The sequence below is a fragment of the Hylaeus anthracinus genome, unplaced genomic scaffold (assembly GCF_026225885.1).
Source record: "Hylaeus anthracinus isolate JK02 unplaced genomic scaffold, UHH_iyHylAnth1.0_haploid 11994, whole genome shotgun sequence".
Taxonomy (NCBI): Eukaryota; Metazoa; Arthropoda; class Insecta; order Hymenoptera; family Colletidae; genus Hylaeus; species Hylaeus anthracinus.
In genome coordinates this window covers 10684758-10712392 of record NW_026534341.1, presented here as the reverse complement: position 1 = coordinate 10712392, position 27635 = coordinate 10684758, and the positions used below count along the sequence as shown (strand labels likewise).

At 41.1% G+C, this 27635-nt stretch overlaps 1 protein-coding gene across 1 annotated transcript in view; it reads left to right on the top strand.

Moving 5' to 3' along the window:
* The first annotated feature begins 613 nt into the window (after positions 1-613).
* Positions 614-27635, top strand: part of LOC128888512 (uncharacterized) — a 220342-nt gene continuing 193320 nt past the window's right edge. Inside the window, exon 1 of the mRNA XM_054145417.1 lies at positions 614-1079. Coding sequence (XP_054001392.1) covers positions 932-1079 — 148 coding nt within the window. The 5' untranslated portion in view covers positions 614-931. The remainder of the gene's footprint in view (positions 1080-27635) is intronic.

Sequence of the window (27635 nt, the reverse complement as noted above, 5' to 3'; positions counted from 1 at the left end):
CGCTTACGCATCACAGACGCGTGTAGTATTAAAGGACCCGTTCCCATGAATGAGCGACCACGTGACGCGCAGCGGAGGGGATACGATGTAAGGGAGCGTGCGCGTAAAAAGCGCGCCAATGGTTTTACGCGCGACAGGCGCGCGTTCAGTGATAGGTCGACAGATGGCGGGGATGTCGCGTGGCGGCTGCTTGAAACACCTGACCGCTGCCTAGCAGTGCGGCATGGACTTGTGCGGCAGGCGCACACTTCTTTTAAAACAAGTAGCACGCGCGAACCCCCCGGCCAATTGTTTTGATTTTCGCATCCGTGATACGCGTTCGCTTACATGCACGCGAGTGACATCCGACGACAGTGCGATGGCCATCGACTAACAGCCCTTCGAAGGGACTCGAATCGCGGGGTCGTGGCGGGTGAGGACGAAACGAGGAGGATTCGCGAAGTTTCGCCGACCCAGAGTCTCTCAGCCGTGAACGTTGCACTCGTTTTCGTACGCGGTCCTGCGCGCGTAATAATTATGCCATTCGGTTTCGTTCATAACTCTCGTTCGATCGGTCGCAACACACTCGAGAAGAATGCGCCACTGATGGCCCGTGATTCCTTTTGCAATAACTCGCGATCGTCGGACCAATCAGTTGTTCATTGTTCGCGAACATGGATTAAGTCTCGCCTAACGTGCACCGCAGCGATCTCGAATTATCGATACCATCCGTAGATTTCGCGATGGTCTATTTTTCTTAATGGTGCGCGAGAGAACTGGCGTCGCTCACGCCACCCCGTGATTCGAACTTCCCGCTCCGAGCGCTCGACGATTTCGAGCTTTGGTTTTTCGAAGCGTCGATACGTCGCGGCTCGCGAAAATGTGATCGACAGCATTGTTCGTCGCGCGACGGATTTTTCGTGGCCGGTTAAGTGCGTCATTTCTCGCCACGATGACGGTGAATCTATCGGTGGTGACGATGGTGTTGATGCTGGTGACCACCGTGATCGTATTGGTGTACGGGAAGGATGTGACGACACTGGAGTACGACGACCTTCTTCCGGCGAACGAGACCAACGTCCGGCATCGCGTCGATACAGGTATTTGTTATTTTTTTTTTTTTACTCCTTTGTGCGTATCAAGCTTGGAGAATGTTTAACCTTTTAGAAGGCTTCGTTCTTCTGTGGTATTTAAATTATTCGAAAAATAATATACACAGTATGCTAGTTGAAGAAGGATTCTTGCTGGTTGTTCAGACAGTTTATTGTTGAAATGATTTTTAACATAATATAATATTACAATATAACATTAATGTCAGTTTACTAATAAGGTATTTTTCAAATAAATACCACCAAATTCTCGTAAAAATGATTACTGCTCATAAGAACGTTCACAACAAACAATTGCTATTGCTTACTCGATTCCTTCCATTCACGCGGCATTTTATCGTTGAGTTTCACATAAGATGTAACCATTAAATTTTTATGTAAATAGCAACTGTTGTTTATCATAACCATCGTTAGAAAACCCTAGTTTCTCAAAGAGGGATCAAAGATTTACTATGTTGTCCGCGCAGACGTTGATTTTATACGCGTCACGATTTGCATTGAATGTCACCGCTCATTTGAATGATCGAATGTGTCGTTTATGTTTCTTGCACAATGTGTGTCACGATGCTTCTATGAGATGTACGTCCTTATCGTTGGCGTTGTATTAGCAATGTTAATTAAGCCGTCTATTTTCTATAATACGTTTCCTATTTATCTATTCATTGGTATCTTTCACAAGTGCAACTCGTTAGGTATCTTATTTTACAAGAATGTTTGTTCATGCTTCTTGAGGAAAGTTATATACACAATTACGGTTGTTTTACTCTTTGCAAGCCAACACATTTTCAACCCCAATTAGACCTTCTTCAGCTACAAATTAGAAATAGCAATAATTTAGTGTTATTACAATTAGAGCAAGCCCACATTTGTTTCGCAAACACATGAAATTATAAATTTGATTAGGGTCAAGAGTTATTAGGGAAAATTGAATTGGTATTGTATTTTAATTTGAAAGAAAAGTTCGAGTTTATGTGCACCATTTTCTGTGATAAATTTCATAGTTTGGAAGTTTATAGCTTGAACTTTTATCGAAAAACGTTAGGAGTATTCTCAGTTTGGTTCATGGCAATTGTACTCCCTCGAAATCAGTACTATGACGGTGAATGCCTGAACTTTGTTACTCGTCTCGGATTTGCCGAGGAAGAATGACCTTTGCTCTAACGCTTCTGTGAAAGTATTATACGTTCGCCTGAGCGAGGCCTTGTGCCTATCCGAAGTTGTCTTCTAACGCACGCCTAGTTTCCACGGGGGGAAATTCAACTTTTTTCTTGGGTTTCTGGCACACCAATCGTTGCGTATGGTTGTAGATATTGTTAAACATTTCTCAATGAAACGTTCAAGTTCGTCCGCTTTACACTTTACAACGAGTAGCAAGATTTACGTACGTATTGTAATTATGTAGTAGAAATTATTTTACTGTGTTTGATTCTAATGCAATAGGAATATGCAAGCAATAAAATATGAAAGCAATAGTAATTAAAATTCCATTCAGGGCTGATCCGATGGAAGTTTGAGAAACGCTGATTTAACCCATCAGAGTGAATCTCGATTTGCACGAATTGTTTGCTCATAATTCGATGCAAAAGCGAAACGTGTTTGCAGGATGACTCGCTGTTCCACTCGGATTGACGAACAATGAACCCCGTTTGAACCGCATTGTCCCTGCTGCTCTGATAATTCGCGACGAGGTAACCGGCACCGAGCAACGTCCGTAGCAAAAGTTTGCATTACATAATTCCTAGCGAAACTCCTAGGTCGGTCGTTTCACTGCTCAGCTTTAATTGCGCGCATCTGCCTCGCGGGGGATCATTTGAATTTGCACGCTCGGTTACTTCGCGACACCCGTTGCACTCCGTTTCATTTCGCACGTAACCGATCGAGGGGACGTGTATCTTCGTTAGAAAACAAACATTTTGTGGAATGCTTTTCTCTATAAATTGAAGAAAAACTTTTTTAAGATTGTAAAAGAGGGTGTGCATTTTATAGAAACTTTTCTGTGGTTTATAGAAGAAGTTTTTGTTATTGAATTGTTGGTTGAATTCATTTAGTTAAATCAATAGAACATTCATAGTTGATTGCGTAGCTCCTGTGGTGTAGTAAAGTAATTAATATACAGTAATAGAGTAATTAATTAAAAGAGTACGCAATAAAACGAAGTGGAACTTGTATAGCGAATACATTTAAAGTACAGGAATCACTTATTAACAAAATTTGTCACAGAAAGCCTCAAACAAAAATGATTAATAAATCTTCATCATCACAAGTCCACTCCTTTGGCCCTCAGGGGCTGTAGCTATGTTTAATTGTAGCTACAGTACGGGTTTAGCAATCCCGAGGTACCCGAACTGTAGGTGGGCTAGTGGGTTTCAACAGACACGTAAGAAGTTAAGGATTGGTATAAAGAATTGATGTTAAGGATCCTCACTATAGAACCTCAAAATTAAGGAGACATATAAAACATTTTAATTCAAAAAATGATGTATTGGATAGTGTCATCAGTTGCCAACTCCGTACTTTAATAAAACAAAGAAAGAAAGTCCCCTCCTTTCGATTTTTTCCTTCTCAGTGAGATAATCATACAAGCTGCACGCTCTAACCGATCTCAGCTTGCCAGTTACGCAAGAAAAAACTCGATTTAGCAACAGAGGACTTAATCACCCTATAAAATAGAAATAAAGGAGAGCCCAAGTTTCCCACGACACCGAAGAATGCAATCGGTCGCCGTTCGATCGTCGTTGGACGACGTCCACCGGGTTTAATCGCGTTCGCCTAATTTACATTCGCTTAGAAAGGCGGAAATGCGTTTCTGCGCGTGCCGAACGAGGTGTCCCGTGTGCCAACTCGACGAACCCTCAAAGAGGTGTCTAACTGCGCGTGCAAATTACACGCGCCATCGCGCTTTCTATCAACGGCCAAACACTGGACGTTAGATCGTATTTGACGGTGGCCGTCGCTGGTCTCGCTGGACACGTTTTCCGATCGATTCGTCGGCGAATAATCGACGGAATTCTTTGCCCAAAGACGTCTGCCACGTACGTGGTCGTCGGTGCGAGACAATACAGGACGTGATGCAACGAGCGCGTGTCGAAACTTCGCGTTACAGCGGAGTCGATTCGGGGACACTCTAACCGAGTGATTATGAACAATCAAAATGTGTTCTGATTCGGTAAAAACGAAACCTCGACGTACACGCCTTGGCGTCGTTGCGATCGGACGCGGTCTATTGTTCTCAATTGCATTGTCAATCTCTTCCTGCATAGCGACCGACTTTGATCCACGGATGGATATCATTTTAGGCTCTTGGCTAGGGTGGCCTCCTTTTGGTCGTTTCGTATGTTTCGTAATTGGGGATTTCAGGCATAGTAACTCTTTCACGTGGAGAGGACTTGGATGATTATTTAAATCATGATGATTCAATTGTTAGGCCATATAGTTTCCTTGTTAAGATATAAAATTGAAGATAAATTTAAACATTTAAGGTTTCCTTGCCCATCAGGAGTTTCTACTAAAAGAAATCGAATTACTGAATAGAATTAAAATTGCAGAATAGAATTAAAAACCCTTGAGTAATCATCGCCACTTAGAATAATATTTCAACCTGTGGTTTAGGCTTTCTTCAGCATTATAACACTGACCATACAAGAATTAGACTCGACTAGGCGAGATCGTACAATAATCATACAATCAAAGTAAAAAAATACCTACAAGTGCTCACATTCAGTCGAAAGTTCAATTGGGGCTCCCGTAAACTTGAGAAGATAATGATCGTATCGACATCATTATCTCAGGCGATTAAAAAAATTCGCGTACAAAGGATAAACGGGTCAAACTCGTCGCGAGCTACTTTAAAATTTGCGCCAGTGTCTGGCACATCCGATGCATATGCATGCACCAACGATGGCAAACGCTGCCAACGTAGAATTCTTTTTCAACCTTGGTGCCAATGGTGGCTGTGTACGTGTCGAGCCTGTTGTTAAGAGGAAGGAATCGTGCCAACGTGGCCGAGGGTTAACAGTGCGAGGCTAATGCGCTCGCAGGATTTGTTTAACGGTACGGGATTTACGATTCGTTAACGTTATTTACGGTTCGGCGCGTGATCGTTAATAAATCACCGGGAACCACTTTGGGCAGGGTCCAGCGACAGTTACACGACACTGCTCTTTTTTTCTTTGTTTGTACCGGTTGGGTTATAATTAATTTCGTTTTTTGCTGTGTGGTCTGTTATCTTGGTATCAGTGAAGCTCGTACAAGGTCCTGATAAAGTGACCAAGGATGATTTCGTGGAATTTACAGTTATAAGATATTCGAGTATATCGTTCATAAAAATGCGAGGCTTCGTGTTCGGCTTTTTCGTGTTAAATTGTAGCAAATTAAACGTACCAAGGTGTTGGTTACGTTGTACAGGATTTATATATTTTTATAATTATATACACGCTAATGTATGTAATTATATAAATTTATAAATTAGCGAAAGATGTTCCCCCTTAAACAGTGAATTTTTAAGGGTTAAAGAGGTCTTGAGAATTTCCATGATCTATATATCCAAATTACTCCTTCAATTTTTTCGATCTCTCAATTATCCTTCGTACATAAAAAGTGAACATTATCCTCTAATTTTATTCTGTAAAAATCAACTTTATACTATGCATAAATGAATATTTAGCAGAACCGAATATAGAAGTAAAGTGAAAGACACACCGAGAAAGCGCCGCGTTGATAGTATACAGTGTCCAGTAACGTTTCTCGCGATTTGATAAGAAAACCTATGCGCAAGATCGCGAGCGCTTATCTATTTCCCCCGTACGCGAAGCTAGTTACACGCGAGAAACCAAATAGAATAAAAGGGCAGGTTTCGTGTCGGGAGTCTAGGAAGCCTTCGAAGATTAATGTACACGCAATGTTCGATGATCGAGAGAAATTTCATTAAGATTAACCCCGTCGCGCCGGATGATTCTTCTAATTCGCGAGCACACATGATTGCGTTGGTATAGGACGAATATGATTTATTGTCGTCTCGTTCTCTCGAATTCAGGAATGAATATGTGCGTAGAGTATCGATAAGCTTGAGACTACTCGTTATAATTTATTATCATTCGATACTGTGAAAGCTAAACTCGTTAACCACTTCGTTCCTGTGGTTATGGGTATACGCACCGCTTTTAGACAATTTATATTAGCATGGTACTATGAGGTCTCTTGATTAGGATTATTCTGTTAGGTTGATAGATCACTTTCAAGCAAATTCACTTTCCTGATATTGCATTTGCGACTAACCAGGCTAGAGCGTATTAGTAATAGTAATCTCTTTATTTCATTATCATCTCTAAGGTCGTAACTTAAAATTATATTCTTTTATTTATTCCTTCTATTTTCTTTGATCTTTTTTCTTGAGGCTAGAGTGTATTAAAACAAAGGAGTAGTTTGGTTTTTTAATAGAAGCTTACTGGCAATTCTATGTAAACAATTCCAAGAAATTGAGAATTTGGCTCAGTTAGTGTTGTAACCTTCTTTCTTTTCATGAAATATTTTACTGCATTTCTGTAGCTAGAGCAGACTCACTCTAAATTCTTTCTTTTTTTAAATCCTCCTGTACAGAAAACTCGACTAATACTGACCAGACGAGGTAAAGGAACACGAGGCTCAGTCCTTATTAAAATTTAATAATTAGTCGGTGGTTGCTCCACGCTTGTGCACGTGTAACGTTAAGGATAATAATTGTCACGGTCGCGGCGTGTTCCTTAAATTGTTGCGTATTGCCTTCTACGTGTTACGTGTATGGTCGTGTAACGCGACGCAAGGATTTCAAGGTTTCGCCTATATGGGTATGGACAGCTTTGCCATTCGTCCGTGTCGCGCACATGGACACGGTCGGAACAAGATTTAAACGAAGCTGCGATAAATCATGCATACTTGCCATTGAATGCTATACAGTGAACCAGTTATCGCGCATTATTTGCGTTTTTTACGGTGATTTTATTGCTCTAATTATCGCACCGTATACGTGAAATCGAAATTTCTCCGACTACTCGCGCGGAATATCTTGCTAGTTAGCGATTCGCTAGGCTCATTTCTCGAACGCGTTCGCAAGGTTGCGTTCACGGTAATTGGAACCGTGACAAGTTCTGCTTTTTCACAAATATGTTATATTATTTCCAAACGGGTTCTTCGAACGGTATTTCAACACAATGTTAAATCAGATTCTTCGTTTATACAGTATTAAGTATATAAGCTACGTATACCGTGTCATTGACTTTTTTTTTAATCTATTGATAAGCAATACTTTTGTATTACATTATGTTCACGTATATCCAACCATTTGGCCAGCGTACGCCGATAAAGTAGCCAAGCAACGCTCTTCTTCCGACTTGATTTACAAATTTTGGGGTTTCAAATTGAAAAACTTATTTTTATCAAAATAAAACGTAGCCTATGTTACTCAGGGATAATGTAGCTTTCTATTAATGAAACAAATTTTTAAATCGGCTCAATAGTTGGGGAGATTACCCCCGTCACACAAACAAACAAACTTTACCTCTTTATAATATTAGTATACAAATATAGATTGTCGTTAGCAATGAAAAGTCGTTAGTCTCAAATACGATTGAATAATTTCATACGAATGTAATCAGTACAACTTTAACGATAATACTTGGATTTAAATCTTAACCAATTAATTGGTGCTGCAACCAAGCAACGTGTAATTACATTTCTCATGAACATTGAAGAGGATTCAGTTTAGCCACTTGCAAGTACTCGTAACGCTCGTTGAAATATTTAAGTAAATAGATATTATCTCAGGTGTTGGATGTGTTCATTCCATCAGAATGTGCTGTAATCGACTTACGTAAACTCGTAAAAGATTTGATTTACGTCACGCGTATGGTTACTTCTTCCGTCCTTCTTTTTATACTAGTTTTCATAGCAGTCCGCGGAACATTACGTGTAAACGAGGGTTTATGAAGGAACCATTTTCTCGCGTCGTGTTTTAGTAACAAGCTGACAACGAGTAGCCGCTTTTTCTTCGGCGTTCGCGTTTTCAGCCCGTCGAAAACTTCTCCTTTTTCGGCGGGCTTTACGAGCTGGCCAGAATACGTGCGTTCGCTCGTTCGGGGCTCGAAGGGTGTAATTTAACAGGCGATCATGATTAGGGACATTAACCTGCTCGTGTTCTTTTGACGAACCAGCACGGTTTTGCATTTTTCATGGTCGTTTCGCTCCCGTTCTTGCGCGGAACAATAGACGCAGCTTTATTGGCGATTCCGAGTCGTTTCGGAGACTTTAATGCTTGGGTCTTTCATGTTTATTTGGCAGAGTCTGAGAAGAGCATACCTAATTGGAAAGTGGGTTCTGCTATTTTTCTGTTCAATCTATTGACTTACAGGAGTGTGAGGAATATTTAAAATTAAATAAAAATTCGTATAATTTGCTAATTCGAATTTCGAGCACGTCTCAGGAAATCTTCGCGAACCTAAACGCTCGCGAGCAACGTATGTCCCGCGCGCGATTCTCGCAATATTTATGACTCAGGCGTCGATCTCACCTGCTGAAATTCGAGGCACAGCCCGCCGCACGGTGGCATTGCTAGAACGTGAGCGAGCGCTCGGAAATAACTTCCGCCCGTTTAAAGACCAACGAACGCCGTGGCTCGCATAATTGGTAAATAAACACGTGCTTTGTTTCGCGCGGGACGCTAATCTACGACGGAAAAACGCGCGAGTTGGCGCGTTCACGTCGCCATAGTCGCGCAATAAATCGCCATCGAGGGTCGATAATTATCCACCGCCGCGTTAGTTTTAGCCGCGGATTCCGCGCGCATGGAATGCGGCCTTTCTTGCGTTGTTTTGACGTTTCGATACCGCTCGTTACGCGTCCCGCCGTTAAAGATTTTGCGAACGCTGACAGTACAATGGCGCGTGCTCGGGCACTGTCAACATTCTGCTGTCATAGCCTCTCAAACGCGAAACGCGTGCATCGTTACCTGAACGCACGCAGGACTCGTGGGATTCGTTGATTCTCAGAATGGTTTTGCTCCGAGGGAGGTGGGAAACTTTATTCGAACAGTAAACGAAGAAAAAGACTAATCGGTAGATCTTTATTCACGTAGATTTTGATATTTGTTCGATGGAGGTGAAGACGTTTCCTTTTTATTCATTATTCATGTTGTAAATAACGATCAGTTCAATCAACGATCATTCAACGATCAGTAAGAGTTCAGTCTTTATTACCAGGTATTTTATTCTATAATTTAATTCTGATATTTATATCGATAGATACAGAGATTAGGCTAATAGATATTAATAGATGCAAATATCTTTATTTTTTGTTTGTCATTCGAACATGAAGATATGATATACGAATAGCAATATGCGACGCGGAGTAAATAAATTTCTGAGACAGAAACTCGGGGCGACAGTGGTGCGGTGAGCAGTGCCGTTTAAAAAGGTATCCGAGAGGCAAAATGACGATTATCAGGTGGTACTGGCGGCCGCGGTATGCGTGTGCAGGTGAACGCAAATGCGGGTACAGCGTGCTCGATACTTATAAAGGAGAGGGTGTGGAGTCTATATTTCGCATAATAGCGTATTATGCTGGAGGTTGGTTAAGATTGTATCGGAAATAGCGAGTATAGGAATGATTATAGGTGCACGGAAAAGTAGTAAATACGACAGAGATTCTTGTACGTTGATTTTCTAATCATATTTATCAGTACCATTTGAGAATTGGACATGGAAGTATAGATACTGGAATGAGTATAGAAGACAGCATAAAAATGGCAATATTTAAGAGGGGAAGGAATAAATAGTACAAATTTCTAATCATCGCTTCTCTATTTATATTTGTCAGCTGTAGTAGCTAGAAATCGAATAGATAAAATCGATTATATTGAGTATATCAAGCGTGGGAATTGTAATACACGCGCAGAAGTTCTAAAGGCAATAAATATTTCTGGATGTTAATTCTCTCATTAATTTCTCAGTTCCAGTTACTCGGGCAGAGGAATGGTAGCAAGTAAAGGGACGAGCAATAAACAAGCAGCAATTTTTGCACATAAATTTTCTAATTATTTGCGCCAGTTCTCGACAAAAGCGTGGCAGTAAAGCTAGTAAATACAGTGGACGCTTCTAGCCGGTTGCATTTCTTTCCTTACACTTGCGATAACTATAATTTCATTCGACGCAGTCAAGCCTCGGTACTTCACCGGCTGAACCTGTTCGAAGGTCGTTCGGTGGTCGTATTTCTCAACACGGTTGGATTTTTCGAATCAGCTGGAACGAAACAATAATTCATGCCCGCGTCGCTTGGTATTCTGAATTTGCTATACCAGTCGACGCGGCGAAACGGGTAGCACCGAGATGAAAAAGAAGGAGATTTGCAGAAACGACGGAGGCGGCAATTAAAAAGACGGGGAGGCAAAATGACGATTATCGATCTCTGCAACCCGAGTATGCACAGGTGAATGTAAATGCTGGCCAGTACAGCTGGATGCTTATAAAGAAATGGGCGTGTAGGGTAGACGTTCTGCAATACGGCCTGCAAGACCGCATTTCGCTCTGAGGTAGGGAAGGAACGAGTACGTTTTATCTACTAATCTCTCAGCGTTACGTTACAATAGCTTATCGCCATTGTTATCGCTAAGAAAATGAAACGTCGGTTGGATCTGGCTTACAACCATTAAAATTCAACCAACGCAAAAGGGCAGATTCGACTTAACAGCAAAAAACAATAGTTAATTACTCGAGGCAATCAGGAGGGAGTAGGCCACGGTGAATTTTTCTGAATATATATCATACTGTTGAGTAAATCAGAACAGATGATTAGATTTAACAGCAAGAAAAAATAGTTAATCATTTGCGGCAATCAGGAGGGAGTAGGTTGCGGTGAATTTTTCTAGTAATATCATACGCATCTGAGTAAATCAAAGCCATGAATGATTTTCAAATCTATTCGATACCTCGACAGGTAGCATTCTTAACGTCAACCGAGGTGTCCAGGCTTTCTATGTTTGGCTAAGCGGTCTACAATCCTGGGTGACGTTCGACATCCACGCCTTATTTCTGTGGTCGATAACTGATAGACGTAAAAGTCGAACTAGGTAACAGAAAGTGTCCGATGGTGTTGATTAAACGCGACCAAAGTGAGCGTTTCTGTAAAACTATACCCGTTCACAGCTGCGTTCTATTTGTCCTAGCAAATTAAGATCGCGTGCCGACAGTGCGAGCATTATTAGTCAGAATTATGTATGCTTCGATCTGTATGCAGTTCTTCTTCATACCAGAGTAGGCTAGATAGAGGTCTAACTTATCGAAAATATTTTTAAAAATTATTCTATTACCAAGACTGTGGTAATTGCCTCATATAAGTTAAGATTGCCAATTGAGGTTCGTTTTAAATAGATGGAAATCCATAAAGATGAAATTCTTACTTGTTGAAGACATAAGTTTTATAGGTAATTAAGTGTATGACAAAAATAGATATAATGGATAGTAATGGAGCAAAACATCATTACAGAGAGAAGAAAATCATACATATCGAAACATATCGTGTTTCAAAAAAGAAGAAAATATTGATATTTTCTTTTATTTCCTGAGACGGTTGCTCTGAAACTACATGCTCGAGGTAAGAATACTTACGTATCGCATCGAACGAAGACACTTCTAATAAAAACTTCGATTTACACGAGTCAATATTCCGAGTCCGTAGGAAAATCTAAAGATAAACAGACTAAAGAATAAACTAATGCTTTCTTGAAGCCTGAAGTGAAACTTACGATACCATCGAAATATACATGCAAGAAGTGCTGTACAGCAATGGCAGAAGTTACATACGTAAGAAGACCTAAACCAGACGTCGATACTGTTCTAACTAACAGTGCTTATACCTGCGATCTCCGTTTTCAACATACTCTCTCAATCCACGCCGCTTATCTACTAGTCGGATACTAGTCATTTACCCGGTCGAGGATTATTTTACCCTCGATCTGCACGCTCGTAATTAAAATCGGGAATAATAAGCTCACCGTGATAACCAGTTCTGCGTCTGAGGGCAGCAACATCGAGGTTCCTATTCATTAAACCAATGAAGAAGCGTACTACGTACTAAAACACTACAATTACCCGTGATCCGTGTTCACTGACACGCGATCGACGTAGAAGCTACAGGCAAATCACCAGGGATCGCGCGGCGCACGTTGTTTAAGAATAAAACACAAAGATCATCGGTATCGCGAACGTTGCACACGTAAACGTCGACCCAGCAGCGTGTTGGACGGTTAAATGGGCGGTTCTCCGAGTTTTCTCCGCGAGTCGCCGTGGAATCGATTTTACAACGGGAAAAATTGATGGTACGATCGTGATTTTTATCACTGCGATTAATAAACTACGAGCCGTCTCCCTTTCGTACTTAGTGGAACATTACAAAGCCATTTACGCTCCCTTCGGATCTTGATATAGAAAACAACGAAACGGATCAGTAAGGGGAACGAAATGGCTCCGGTTCTTTGGAACTTACGAAGAAAACACTTAAATTGTCTCGAATGTTTTAAACGTAGCGATTTACCCCGGAGTGGTAGCCTGGAGGGGGGACTACCATTTTCCCCTGTTAGCGTTCTAATACCAAAGTCTTGCTTGTTACACGTCGATGAGGAATCCGCGGGGGTCGACCGTAGAGAGAATTTTAGCCCCGGGATCCAACAATCATCGATAAATCCAGTATCTTAGGACATTCAATTTTTTGGTTAGTAATTTTGAAAACGAGCATGATGTCGGCTACAGTTCGGCGATGCTTAAGAGTGAGCATTTGCATAGTACGCAGAATATTCTCATAGTTTTTATATGCTATATCCATAGGTCTAGCAATCGTGTAAGAAATGTACCTTAAGAATTTGTGTGGAACACTCTCAATCATTTTAGTATGACTTTGTAGTAGAGTCCAAATACGAGAAGCATATTCGAGGCATATAGAAGTTACGAAAATGAAGTTATGAACGGAAAATGGCCACTGTGCGACGAGTTTCGCCACGTTCTGGAGATTGAGCCCCGAGTTAGGTTGCATTGGATGTTCGGTTAGGGGGAGGGGGGAGGGGAAGAGGATATATTCTGTTGATCATGCGAGCGCACCTTGCATTCGCTGTGTAACACAGCATGCGCTGCCGAGTACACGACGCGCATAAGCCGCACAGGTGAAGCGGAATCTTGGTGGTAAACGGATGCCACTCTCCTTCTCCCTCTTTCTGTTTTCTCGTTCGCCATTTTATATGATACGAGTTACCGTCGTCGTGGTCCTCTTGCTGGATACGCGCAGGTTTATACCGGTCACTCGCATCCTATGTCATTATCCATCATTACGAGCCGGGACAACGGTAAGGAATAGCCTCTGTCGGGTCCGCGGTGTCGTGTAAAATCTCTTCCTCTTCCTTTCTTTTTACGTCGGCTACTTTATTCATCCTGGCTGCCTCGCGAATACTCCCAACGATACCGGCCGACGCGATTTAGCTAGCCAGGAGCAAGCGAATGGTGTATTTATTCGACAAAACTATAAATCTATGGTCGATAGCGGCGGAAGAAAGGTCGATGGTGGTTTCAAGTTTTCTCGAGTTGGGAATATTAGTAGTAACTGTGTATTCAATGGTATCGTGGGAGCGGTTGAGAAACTTGTTATTAATGAAAATGGCAAGACAAAAGAATTGTGCTATTCTACTATTCCTTGTATTAACACTTTACTGACTGGATGGCTATTAATCGGCTTTTAGTCGTGGCAACCGATACATATTGTTAGTTATGTATAATATTATTGAGATAGCATTAGTATAGTTCTACTTTTAGAAAAATCGAAGGAACTTTTTTTAAAAAAGGGAATCGAACAATTGCCTTTACGCTGGCAAAAAGTGTTAGAAAATGATGGAAATTGTTTTGTTGATTACTATTTAAAATTTCTTTAATAAATAAATGTTGATAAAATTTTGATTACTTTTTGGTTTCCCCAAATATTATATGAGCTGCATCATCTGCACATAAAACTCTCGCGGAGAAGACTCTACCCTACAAGGTCGAAACGTATAAATAAATATACTTCGTACACGTATACTCAGACTATCGACGTCTCATTCAGTGGGGCTCGATTCCACGAACATTCCAGCGAATTGTAATTTTTTCCTTTCGTCCAATTACGTCGTGGAACAACTCGTTATACAGCGGGGCTTCCCCTTAATCGCGACAACCCCTCAAATTCGTGCGATAACGTTCAGTCCGTAAATACCTGACTGTATACACGCGTACGGTCTCTGTTTCTCGTGATACGAAGCATTAAAGTTTCTTACATGGTATATCTCCCTTCTACTTGGCTTACCTCTTGTTACGTCCCGCTGTTGAAGACGGCTGCTGGTATATGGGGGGTACCGATGATTACACCAACCAGCTCGGTCAGCCAAGATCGCCAGGCTGGACCTGCTTCGACCGTGGATGCTTTATTTTCCGGCTAAGCGATGGCCAGGTGAAAGTCTTTTTCCTGTTACTTTCCCAACTATTTAATACGACAAAAAGGAACCATTGTCATCGATGGAAATTCCACTCACAAAATTTTGCATTTTTCGGGATTCGTTCAATTATAAAATTCTAGAAATGATCTCTGTTCTGCTTTGATATACGTGTATTTTACATTAAACCTTTGGCCTACAGCGACGAGTGAGACTCGTGGTAAGGAAGGGCCACAAACCATAAGCACGAGTCTGACTCGTGGTACTTGGTTCGGACTTCCTACCTTCCTGTTTACTATATCCCGAGCGATCGAGAGATAACGCGTAGGTCAAGGGGTAAGTTATTTTCTTTTAATCTCGAAATTTTATTAAAATCCTCCGACTAGTAAAAGCAAGATTTAATACGTTCCTAACTCTAACAGCAGGAAAGTTTCTCAACGCATGTCGCCAATTTTTTCTTCATTCCGGAAAAATTCAGCGAAGGTATTCACTTGGATTTTCCTGATTCCTTAGTTGTACGATGTTCTTCGTGAATCCGCGTTGAAGAAGGGAAAGTCCAGTGGAAGCGTTAAAACATATTGGCAAGTAGTGTGCACCATATGCAGCGATTCGCACAAACCTACCGGGAGTTAGAGTTTTATAGTCCTTGGGATTACGATATATCGGTTGTAATGCGAATCTACGATCGTATTTGTAAGCGACAATGACAGCGAATGGCACTGGCGTTTGCAATTAATTCGATATAAATTTTACTTATTTTATTTGGTGAAACGAGCCTAAGCTTTCGATACATTCCTCACGCACGCATTTATTATCGCTTCGAGTTTTACTTTTCCACCACGCATATCGAGAGTTTCTTCTACATTTTTCCATTATTTTTCGTACGAGAAACTCGGCAGCAACGGTAGGATTGTTCGTAATATTTCAAACGTTGCTTTAAAAGTACTTTTTAAATAAACGCCACGATTCGTTCGGCTTTCGTAGAAAGTAAAACAGGAAATGGCAACCAGAAGTGAGATTTAACTGACATTTTTCTGGTAGCGCTAATTGTAATATATCGCGACATAAAGTATATCTATAATAGAACGCCCGCGGAGATGGCTTTCAGGCGTTAGGAGATTTATTTACGCGAGCTCTCCGTTCTTCTCGGAAAATTTATTGAACGTGATTCAAAGACCAATAGGAACCTAGGAGAATTCGCTTCTCAAACATAATTCATCCTCTGCGACGCGCTCTCCGTAGCGTCCTTCCAGTTGCAATTTATTTTGAACAATTAAACGAGTTAACTCGGGGAAACATCTGGAAATTCGAGCAAAATATAAACGTTCGAATGCATGAGGCGTGTCTTTCTACGCTATGTAGCAACCCACCAATTAGCGCATAAAGGTTAGACAACAATCTCGAAAATCATGTTAATCTTAATATTATGCATCACCCGGGAGAGAAATTAAGAAACATCGTTTCAATGAGGAAAGTGTAAGGGAAATAGATGCTTCTCTCAGATAGAATCCCTTTGTTATGGAGTACAATATAATTATTTGAAAAACGGTTTTTCCTTTCCTGGATGTGTATAATTTCGTAGGTTTTAGGAGGTTTCGTAGCCGCGAAGAAATTACGTGCCGTAAACACTAGAAGGCGCAATTCCTTACGCATTATACAGGAACGGTAAATGTGCGTGTTTTAATGCAGCTACATTTCGCGGAACGGTAATTGCTAACGATTCCAGTGCTTTGCGGAATTCTTATGTCGCGGAAATCGTGGCTGCCCAATTTTCTTGCGTGTGAACGTTAAAGTTGGAAACATTAAAGTACAAATATTACGGCTGTATACATTCCCTTTTATTGTACCAATTTTTTGGATAACAGTTACTCAGTTTAGAGGGGGGGGGGGCCCAGTCAGTGACGTAAGGTATTGATGGTTTCTCATGAATTATTGCAGTGGAGTTGTACATTTGAAAAATCTGGATTTATCGTGGGTGAATATTCACTATTTATAAAACACAAAAATATTTTTCCAAATAGTGCTATTTTCAAATAGTATAGCAGACAATCCTTAACAGAAACGAATTCCTCAACTTAGTCAAGATATTAATGAAATATAACATGTTGAATAAATCATAATTAAATTGTAATCATTTACGTGGTAAAGCAAGATATTTTTATATTAACACAAATTATATTTTACGTTTCTAATACCGACTACTGACGAAAATAATAAAATCCTGAAGATGGACATCGCAAATTTGTATCGTTAGGGCGAAGATAAATATTACAAAATATGATATGAAATATCAATGTCGTAAATATGTAGTGTATAAAATAAAAAGATTCTCGTAATTTGGAATAGAAGTCAGGGATAGAATTTGAAGTGATGTGAATTCACAGCGGTCGCGAATGAATTAAGTGGAAGTTGATTTTCATAATATTTAGACTCTCTCGAATGTGATGATTTCAGGTCAATACTCTTCCCTTTATAAGGGCATAGCTTCCAATTACAGAAGCTGTACCCTGCAGCGATGAAAATCCTCTTTCTCCTAAGCGCCGCGCGTATCCCGAGGCTTGCTAATACTTACAGTAATCACTTAGGATTAAGGAGAAATATTATCCGTTTAGATGCAGGCTGGCAACCAGCAATCATCGCAAGGCTGAAACTTCTGCATCTATTAATTTCTCTTCAAAATTTCTTCAGTTTATTTTCACTAAATCATAGAATTATTCCATATAGCAAATTTCGTTAAAAAAATATATAATATATATTATAATATAATTATATATTATAAATATATAATTTCGTTGAAATCCATACCAAGCCAAGACCATCCACATATTTCATCTATTTTAGGAAACTCAATCCATTGCAAAAGATATAATATCAACGCAGAACGAACCATACTTTATTTCCTTCGCGTACCCATTCATGGAGCCATTTTTTCCCAAATTTTCAACCGTAACTCCTTATTTCGCGACTGAAACGAGTCGCCCGCGATTCTACAACGATCCCAGCCATATCTTTTCGCCGTAACGTATCGTACGACCATATCTCGCTCGTTTGGCGTCGTTTTAATCAGAATATTGCCCGACGATTTTCTCGAGCCAGCTGTCGCGCGTCAAGCCAGTACGCTTGGCTATAATCGCGGCGACTCTAAACAGGTTTCCAAGCGACGCTGGATGAAAAATCACCGCCGCGTTTCTCAGAATTCACGAGCGATCGAACTCGAACTTGAAATCGAGACTGGCTCCCGATTCCCCTGACTTTTTCTGGCGTTTCACAGCGAGAAGCTGAATCGGCCGCTACGTTTTCTTCGCAACGGGAAATTTTCTCTTCTCTCCAGCCGAGAATTACGTCGCGTGTCCACGTTTCCAGGCCGTGCGTGCGTCGCCGCCTAAAGGCGATTAAGATTTTCCGTGTTGCGCTGATTCTGCTGAGAGATAGAGATGAGCTAAGCAGTGGCGCAAGGTTGCATGGTCTGCATTTAAATCTTTCGTTTGAGCTTCCATTTCTTCTTCACTTCCACTTCACTACTCCAAGGTGTGTTGCTCGATACGTTATGGGGTACGTCTCCTGGTGTAGTTGGCGTAGACTTCACCAGTAATATACAGTGTCCCGTAACTGGTGGCACAAGCCAGTATGGAGTGATATGACGTTTTATTTTCGAAAAAAATAAGTTCGAAAATTTGTACGCGTTCACTAGGACCAGCTTCAGCTCGGTCTATGCTCGACGTTCGACGATCTAAGCTTCTACGCTTCGGCGAATACACTCGATTTATCGCGTTCTAAACCCTACATTTAGCGCCATTGAGAGCCATACTGTTTCCTACAAAAAATTAAGTAACATTACTCACCTTTTAATCTCTCTAGTCTCTGAAAGAAATACGCAAACCTCGAATGCCCTTGATAATATCGACACCGATTCAAATATTTCCCGTTGGACACAAAAGAAGCCTACATTCCAAGAAAACGACGTCGACGATAAACCTCGAACGAGCAGGGTTAAGCGTGTATGCCCAGGACACGGACTCTCGCACACACGTCGATCCTATCTTCGTTACAGGACACGCGTTTGCCGCGAACCGCGCACGAACCTGACGCGAGAAAAATCCCCAAGATGTACACAGCCGCGGGTTATCTGAAACGAGCGCAGTCGAGGTGAACCGTGAGAGCTGCTACGAGCAATCGGTTTAGACGAGTTTGAGCTTTTTGCTCGTCTGCCTCGATCCGGTTGATGGATGGACCTAGTCGTCGCTATAACATAGTCCCCTCGTATCTTCCATCCTACGGGACTTCTTCTTCCTTTTTTTTTTATCATTTTAGTCGAGGACATTAATTGGACTCCGTTTACTTTACAAGTCGGATCTCCTGTTTTGGTATTTACACGCTGTAATAGCGAGGAATTGGGAAGCGAAGCGTAACGAAGGTATTCGAAAGGTTTTTGCTTCAAGTTGGGTGTTTTTGATGTTCGAAGCGTTCCTCTGTTGGAGTAAAGGTAACAAGACTTTTCTGAATGAAAATTGTAATGGTTTTAAGCTCTTATAATGCAACGCTTGTGATAAATTGAAAAACTGCATTTTCTGTGAGGCTAGAGTCAGGTATAACTCTAAAGCAAATAAAATGTCTCAAGTATTGAACAACGAATAGAAGGTGGAATATTTGAATTAGGCTCTTTGTAGAAAGACGATTCCACTTGGAAGATGCGCCTAAGGCAGGATTCTCTAGAATTAGGTTCACCAAAATGGATGCAGTTCCAAGGAGCATTTCCTCCGCGATAGTCCTTGGGATTCCTCTTGAAAAATAAAGTTCAGTCAAAAAATATTATCTATCCAAAGTGGTTCTGGTCCTACGTCGACTATAAACGCCTTTTACAACTAGTAAAGTGATATTGTTTAAAGGTGCGCCTACGAGAAAGCCTCTCTTATAGCGTCCATCAGCACACCATGCGTTTAGAGGCGCGAGAGCCCGTATTAATGCATTTTCTTAATGCTCGTAAACCGTAACGTTCGCGTCTCGCGCTATCGCCTTCTAATGAAGATGTCTGCGAATAACGCTTTCTTCATGAGTTGAATTCATGGTCGTAACATCGTGGCCCATCAAAAAGGGCCGTCAATTTTAATCCTCGATTCCACCAGCGGGATTTAGTCTTATCCCACCATACACTTTGTTTTGAAGACGACGTCGCGTAGTAGACAGAATTACTTTCAAATTGCAGGCACAGTGTTTCAGGGTCACTCAAGTTTTCTTCAATGGAAATTGTTTCGTTTGATGCCTCTGATGTCTTTCCAGGCAGGTGTATCACTCTATCGTATGTTATTTTATTTTGGATAATTGCAGATAATTGGAGATGAAACTTGTGTACTTTGGGTTGTGGCAAAAAGAGAATGCAAGTTTGAAGATCTTGTATCTAATATGACACTCAAGTACCAACAAAAAACCAATTTTGGTAAAAAGTTCTAACAATTACTTTCGGTTAAGACTCGGTATCTTCAGCTTTAATGGCTCCTCAATAATAAAACAATGAATCCTTTATATTATCAGAGAAGCTTTTCATCTTCAAATTGTCCAACAAAATAGTACTACAGACAGAGTTATCAACAGACTGCAACAGTTTATGCATGTACAACAATTGAAAATATGAGAAAGTCCAGAACCTTCCATCTAACGTTGAATTATTTTTTCGTAGCTGTAAAAATATGAGTTTGCATAAATATCCAGAATCTAACTAGTCAAACTCAATGAGAAATACTACCAGAATTTTCTGCCACGAGCGACGATCGCCAAAAGATGCGTCGATGGGCCCCCTGGGCCTCGCCACGCTAATTAACCCATTCCAAGTTCTCGTTCGATAGTCTCGCAACCTAGGAAGGGTTAATTTCGACATACGCGTTGCGTGAGAGACGCGTTTCGCGTTACACGCGTAGCTAACCGAAAGTTTTCCCGGCGAGAACCGTTGCGGTTGTACGTACTATTTACGGGGCCCATGGAAGCGAGCTAAAGTGCCGCTCAATGGGCATTTACGCAAGGCGAAAATGCTGTCATAGGCTGCGGCTTATTATCATTTCACGACGTAAAAAGGTATTACTGCCTTCTCGAGGACCTGCCCTGTTCATTACGCGCGTTGCGTTTCGTATGGAAACACTTTTGTGCAATTTTTCTTGCCTCGTCGCCCCCCAAAGGTTACGTTTTCCGAGACGCAACGGTTCGAACGCCGTTTCCCTCGGACGTTTTATTATTTGACCGTTCAACGACTTCGCCGACCGTCGCGTGGCCGTTGCAACTAATTGTATGTGTAATTGTGTCATGTACCAACACCGTCATTAAATAATTCGTTTCGACATCGGCGCATGCCTCTTCGTCACGCTTTAAGAAAAAGGGGTTACGGAACTTCTGCCTTTCGAACGGTTCATTATTTATCATCGCGGTTGGCGACTCGTTGTTGGGTAAAATATAGACGAAATGATAGGCTGAAGATTAGATCCCTTTACACTACTCCTTTGGTGTTATATTAATTGAGAGACACGAAAGAGCAATGCTGAACCTAAAATGAACTATCGAAGGATTATATATTAAATTCTTTTAAAATATGGAAAACTAAGCCAACTGGTTCGATGAGTAGCTCTCGAAAAAGCTTGAGTAAATAAAATATAATATTAACATGTTCTTGGCACTAATCTCTTTGTGAACAGGATCTTGGTATATAATGAATAAATACGAAGCTGCAAATGACGTAAATTAAACGACCATAATTAGAAGTTTGACCTCCAAGCATTTTATCTGAATTCCCACTTTTCTATTCCATTCGCTCTCGACACATAATTCATAGGATGATACATCGAACAATGATCGAAGGCAATCGCGTAGCAAGTGTTGCGAGTCAATTAGTCGAACACCTTGTCACACTTCAATTATCATGACATAATTTCGTACATTCCCCGGATCCTTGTCATTCGTCGAGTGCCACTGACATCGTTCGTCGAATAGTCGACATCATTGACCCGATTGATCGCGCACGATATTCAGGAAAAAACGCGGACTTCTTTGAACGGCAAAAATAGTTTTCCATCCGTGGGATAATTTATGCCCCCGACCTACGATACGCGAGAAACGTGTTCTTGTTTCGTTAAAGCGTGTCGAGCATACCGAATGTGCGGGGCAAAATAAATGACGACGAAGTATTCGTCAAAGATCTGCTACATAATCGTCTCGATATTAGTGACTGGTTAAATGACGATGATGCGGCAGCATCCGATGGTCGAGAAGAACCAGAACAAATTACCAGAGTCCGCTTTTTCTGACGTCTTCCAACCACTGTTCCACTAACCCAATCTTGTCGCATCTGTTCACAAATCGTGTTACTTTTTCAGTTCGCTTGCTCTCCTCTCTACAAATTTTGTATATTCACAGTTTATTCATCCGACGTTTAGTTTCAGAAGTAAAGATTAGAAACTTGGAAGCACTTTTTCCTGAAATTCGATTACATTTTAAAATATAAATCGCTTTAGGTTGGTCGAATATCATTGAAATTCTTTCAACTCATTCTTTAACATTTCATTGGATTTCAATATTGCTCTTCATTTTCACATAGGCCTTGAAAATGACTTCCACCTTTTTAATTTTTATTTTTGAAACTAAACGTTGGGTGAATAAATTGTAAATATAAAGAAGCTTTATTTTGTCATTCTGTGTAAGGTATATATTTTTTTAAAAATGTTCGTGGATATATGCACCCTTTGCAGTTAAAGGGTTAATAATCTCTGCTTTATGACCCCAGAATATTACAACCTCCGCGCACTTTCGTCTTGCATCGCCTCGCTGCTCGAGAAAACTAGCTTTTTACGTCGGATATGGTAGCCCGGCAGTCAACGTAGGGGCTGTTATAGCACTAAAAGTAATTGCACGAACGTGCAAGTCAAACCAGTCTCGTTGGAGCCGTCTGCGAGGCTTCAGGTATCGCGGATTCTTGAAAGTTTTATGCCCCTGGGCTCCCCTAACCTTCCAGCAGACCGAAGCATTCGACCACGAGACGGTTTAACGTGTTTGTGATGGCTGCTCGGGTTCGTTATACTAAATCCTGAGTTCAGATTCTGCCAGTTAGGAGATGTTGCATCGTAGAAGTAGATGCTCATCATCGTATTCGTTGAGATGCGAGTTAGCGTACAATTTCTACGTCGACCACGTTGGAACGTTTAGGCTGTCGTGCCCCTTTATGGTACATTGACGGCCTCGTTGATTATTTGTGAGTGACTTGCACCTTTGAACTCGTGCAAGGAGTTAGGTGAAGTTGGGATTCGATATTTCAATTTTAATTCGACGAATTTTTTAGTTTTAAAGGAGGGAAAGTGTGAGTTAAAATAGTTACTACAATGGACTTGCAATGGATTTACAATGGACGTCATATTCACGCGTCGATACAACTTCTTTCATCGATACCCGAGTCTTATGAGACAAGTCGTCGTAATTTAATTTAACGAACGACGTAAATCCTCGCGATCGGTCTACTGATGTCGTAGACACACAGCACGTCGCATTTCACAGAGATCCTGATAAGGGTTGCGGAGAGAGGCACGCGGGATGCCATGCTTAAGCCGGGGTTTACCCATCGCGAGGACGCTGGTCGTCGGGACGCATCGATCGTCTTAATTAATTCCCGCCAACGAAAGAGGAGACCTCGTCTTCTTATCAATCTCGAGCCGGCACGAAACGTTCTCTGGCCTCTTCGGAGGACTTGCGTACTCACTTTCGCTGGAAAATGGATTCTTGAACGAAAATGTACGGGGACTGATAAGGGAAACTATATAGGGGAAAGTCTTGAGCTCTTCGAGACTACGTAGAGGAAACTTTGGTAATTTTGTGATGCTAAGAAGGTTTTCAGAGTTTAAATTATTACGCGAGATATACAATCAGTCCCATAAATATTCGTACCCTCTGTGTTTAGTGAAAGAATTTGTCTAAATTAAATAATAGGTTTGATATTATCAAATGAATGCATCATTATAAATATGAACATGAGTAAACTTCACACATATACACGTTTATTTATAATGAATATTTGGAAACATCAAACCTATCATTTTATTTAGACAAATTTGTTCAACAGATGTAAAGGGTACGAATATTTATGTGATACATAAAGTGCTGTTAATAATTAATGTAACTGTCGGTAGAAATTAATTTTTAGTTACTCCAACCAATAGATATAAAGACATAGAAAAATTTCTCACGAGGTACACGATCTCACTTCGTGTAGCCCGAAGGTGAACAAAGGTAAATGTAAAAGAGCCGTGGACGGTAGGACGAAGCAAAAGGGAGGAGCAAGATTCGAAGGCAGCTCGAGAAGTTCGCGCGACATCGCGTGGGTGGTTCGGTGCATAATTACATAAGGGTCTATTAAACGTAATCATTAATGGAAATCTAATGGCGGCGGTGGCTTCGTGCCCGTTGCCCACGTGGTCGCGTGATCATTTGTACGGCACGTCGGGGGATCGAGGCCGATCTTTGATTTATTTCTTGCACCGTTTTGCTCGTCGACGCTCCGCGACGCTCGCTCCGGATTCAGATGCCTGTTCGTTGACTAGTAATAGGCTTCGAAGCGTTTCGATTACTCGAGCGTTTCAATGCTTCAAATTCCTTGTCTATCGGTCTCTTGTGGCATTTCGATTCGCTTTAGATGCGCAACACGTAATCCTGACTGCTCGCATTACTCGAGCATAGATATTATGTGATTTACACAACCGAGTTTTAGATGAATTCCGTGTTCATAGATTCCATTTCGATTTTTATTAAGACAAGGCTAATTTTTCGTTGCTTAGAAACGGAGTAGTTAGCTTCAAATTTCTTTATAAAATGTTTTCGTTTATCGTTTGGACCTTATTCAATAAATTTTTGTAACGAACGTAATATCAATTTACTAGAATCAAAAGTATTAGAAGGCAAGAAAGAAGAAGAGGCGATACACTATTTTATCAAAATAATTTTTCTTCTTTCTGTTTACCTTTTGAATTTTAAATATTTCTGTGTATCGATGTTCCATACATTATATCATTTTATTACAGAGGTCCCAAAGCGGAAGTTGAAACGCTTTACCAGATTATATCACCGCATTAAATTTATTTAACATTCCAGAAAGTAATCACCTTCAGAATTACCTTCAAGTTATCTTACACAAATATACCAGAAATTTAATCCAACAGCTTGGAGTAATAAATATTGCCAGCAGAATTATGTGCAATATTCCTCGACAAACATATACCCAGTTTCATGCAGAATTTACAGGCTTGTTTCGAATGATGTACGATCGGATTATAGAGCCATTTAAAGAATTTCCATCGATGTGGAAAACGTCGTTGCGAAACGATCCATAGATCCTAGAGTCTCGTAAAGCTCCGCCAGGGTTTATCAAATAGGCTACGCCCGAGTTCGTCGGTTGCAATCGTCGTTTCCTTTTCAGTGAATTTGTTGGTCCACGTACACGCGCATTGTTCTCCTTTCTCGTCTGTCGTTTATTGTCGTTCATCAGCGATCGTCGATCTTCTAACTAGACGTTAATGGAAATTCCGTAAGACGCCGGTAGATCCCGCGGATTGCAACGTGGGACTTCCCCTGCTGTCCCTCTTATTATGAAATTGACTACCACGAGAACTCAGCGGCGAGATGTCAGATAGGCTTTTGCAGTCTAATCCTGGAATGCATCTTCCACCGACTGGGCGTTCTATCCCCTGGGGATCTTGCTAATTCCCCTCTGGCATAATGCAGTGCACCGTACAGAGAGAACGATGCTCCCTTTAGCTTTACTCTTCATCGCGTCGCATTCCTGTTAGATCCCGACTTTCCGTCTGTCTTCGAATATGTCATTTCTCTTTAGTATTTAGGGAGCAATTTGTTGGTTTTACGAGCACAATTTCTGGTAGTGACGAGTCGTTTTATTCTTGCAAAGTTTTTACCATAGCAGCACTCTCTTTCAAATGCTATAATTTCTGAAGTCTGACGTTTGTAGAATTCAAGTTTAAGATCTCAAGGTCTTACAAAATTGAAATTAAGACAAAAATTGGTTTCCTATCCAAAGAAACTGAAACTTCACCTTGAGACACTACAAAGTCCCATTCTTGAATACGTGATAGCATCAATCTTACCAATAGTGCTGTAATTAATCTGTAAATAAAACTACGTGAGCCAATAAATATCAAACGCACAGTACACACGATTCCGTGTGGAGGCAACGTCAGTTTTGTTGGTTTAACCATGTCCTCAGTCTCTTTTACCGCGTCTATTCGATACCTCATGCGTGCAGGACGAAATACGAGGTCCTGCAAGAATCACCGGTAATTTCCTCTCGTGGTTTATTTTTGAGTTGGAAATTCAATTAACCGAAACGGTTTTCTCCTGCTGGAGTACGACGATTTCTAGTCCACTTATGATAGCATATGTCATAAAATTGAATGCCACCATAAAGTTCAGGTGTCTGAAACGCGGTTTGCCGCGGTGTCCGATCTCGATGTCTGCCTCGCGGCGAGCTGGTGGGCGTCCAATCGTTATTCACCACCTCGCCGGGGGTCTGCTTGCTCGGAGAACCGCAAGCAGTGCCCTTTCGAGCTTTATGTCGTGCTGTGCGCCGCCAATCAACAGCGCGATTTCGTTCACGCTGTTGATCATCAACGGAGGTCCGATCGGTATCGATCTCGCGCAAAGGCGACGTTCAGGGAAGATGAGGAATCGCACAGGTCAGCTATTGAACAGTGAAGGGGCGACAACGTTTTCACAACTTGCATTAGAATAGGTTCATAATTTATAATACATAATACACACAGATTCTATACATATAGATTTAGGTGTACACTATAAATCAGGGCCGGCGTGACCTTTTGCGGGGCCTGGATTCACATTCAAATACTACATTTAAATTTTACAACGAGGAATTATTTATTTACAAATGCTGTTACATATTATATATTTTTTATAATACGAATATTAAATAATAATACTTTGATGATTTTTGTCACTCCTTTCAATTTAATCAGCGTTACTAAAAAAATGTCTTGTATTTGTGTAATGGTATCATCAGTCTGTAAAAAGTTAATCAAAATCGGTGCCTTTTAATTCAGTAATTTTCGTAGACCGCGGAGCCTTTTAAAACGCGGGGCCGGGTTCCGGCGAACGCGCTGAACCTACCTTGCGCTAGCCCTGCTATAAATTATTCTAATACACATAGATGCTTATATGTAGCACATTGTAAGTAATCGTCTTATTTGATAATGTTATAATTAAAAAGTGAGTATAGGTTCCTTTTCTAAACGAAGGTTGATGTCTAACTCTTCAGGCGACTGATAAAATATCCACGAAGAATTGAAGGTACAACAATTTTTCTATAAGGAGTTTCCTGCCCAATTCAACTTGAGTTCCAAACCTTGTAAAAATGTTCGTGCTGTCCAATTAAATTTCTTTCTTTACCCTACAAGTAACCATCTCCAACTGAATTTATTTCTTTCTCCTGCAAAGAACAACCATAGTCTTTACTACACCTAGCATACCCTATTATACAACCATTGAAGAAACAGCTTATCTATAAATATACTAAATCAACTACACTCCAACACATTACTTCTCATAACCCACATAAATAATTTTACATTAAATAAGGTATCCCATTGCAAGACAACGCGTCCTCACATATCAACGACTGTCGCTACCATCCAGTGGAAGCAAATGTTAATAATTGGAATGACGTTCGTTCGTCAGTCTAACGAGCCATTTTTGTTTCCGTACGTGTACAACGAGACAACGGACTCCATGGGTTACTAGGGTGGTGAAGGATCGCGGCTGCGAGATGGAGCAGCAATTTGGGGCTCCCCACGTCGCCTCTGCACTTAACATCGCCATTTCGTGTTCTCCCAGCCCGAGCCATAAATCAAAAGAGGCCGCGGCTCCGCGAGCGAAGAAACCTTTCGCCTACATGCTTCCCGACTGGCTCGATAATAATTGCAGTTCGAGGTTTAATTTCACCCGTATCGTTTCCTGTATCAGAAGTCGATAATGCGAGAGGCAGAGAGAGAGAGAGAGAGAGAGAGAGAGAGAGAGAGAGAGAGAGAGAG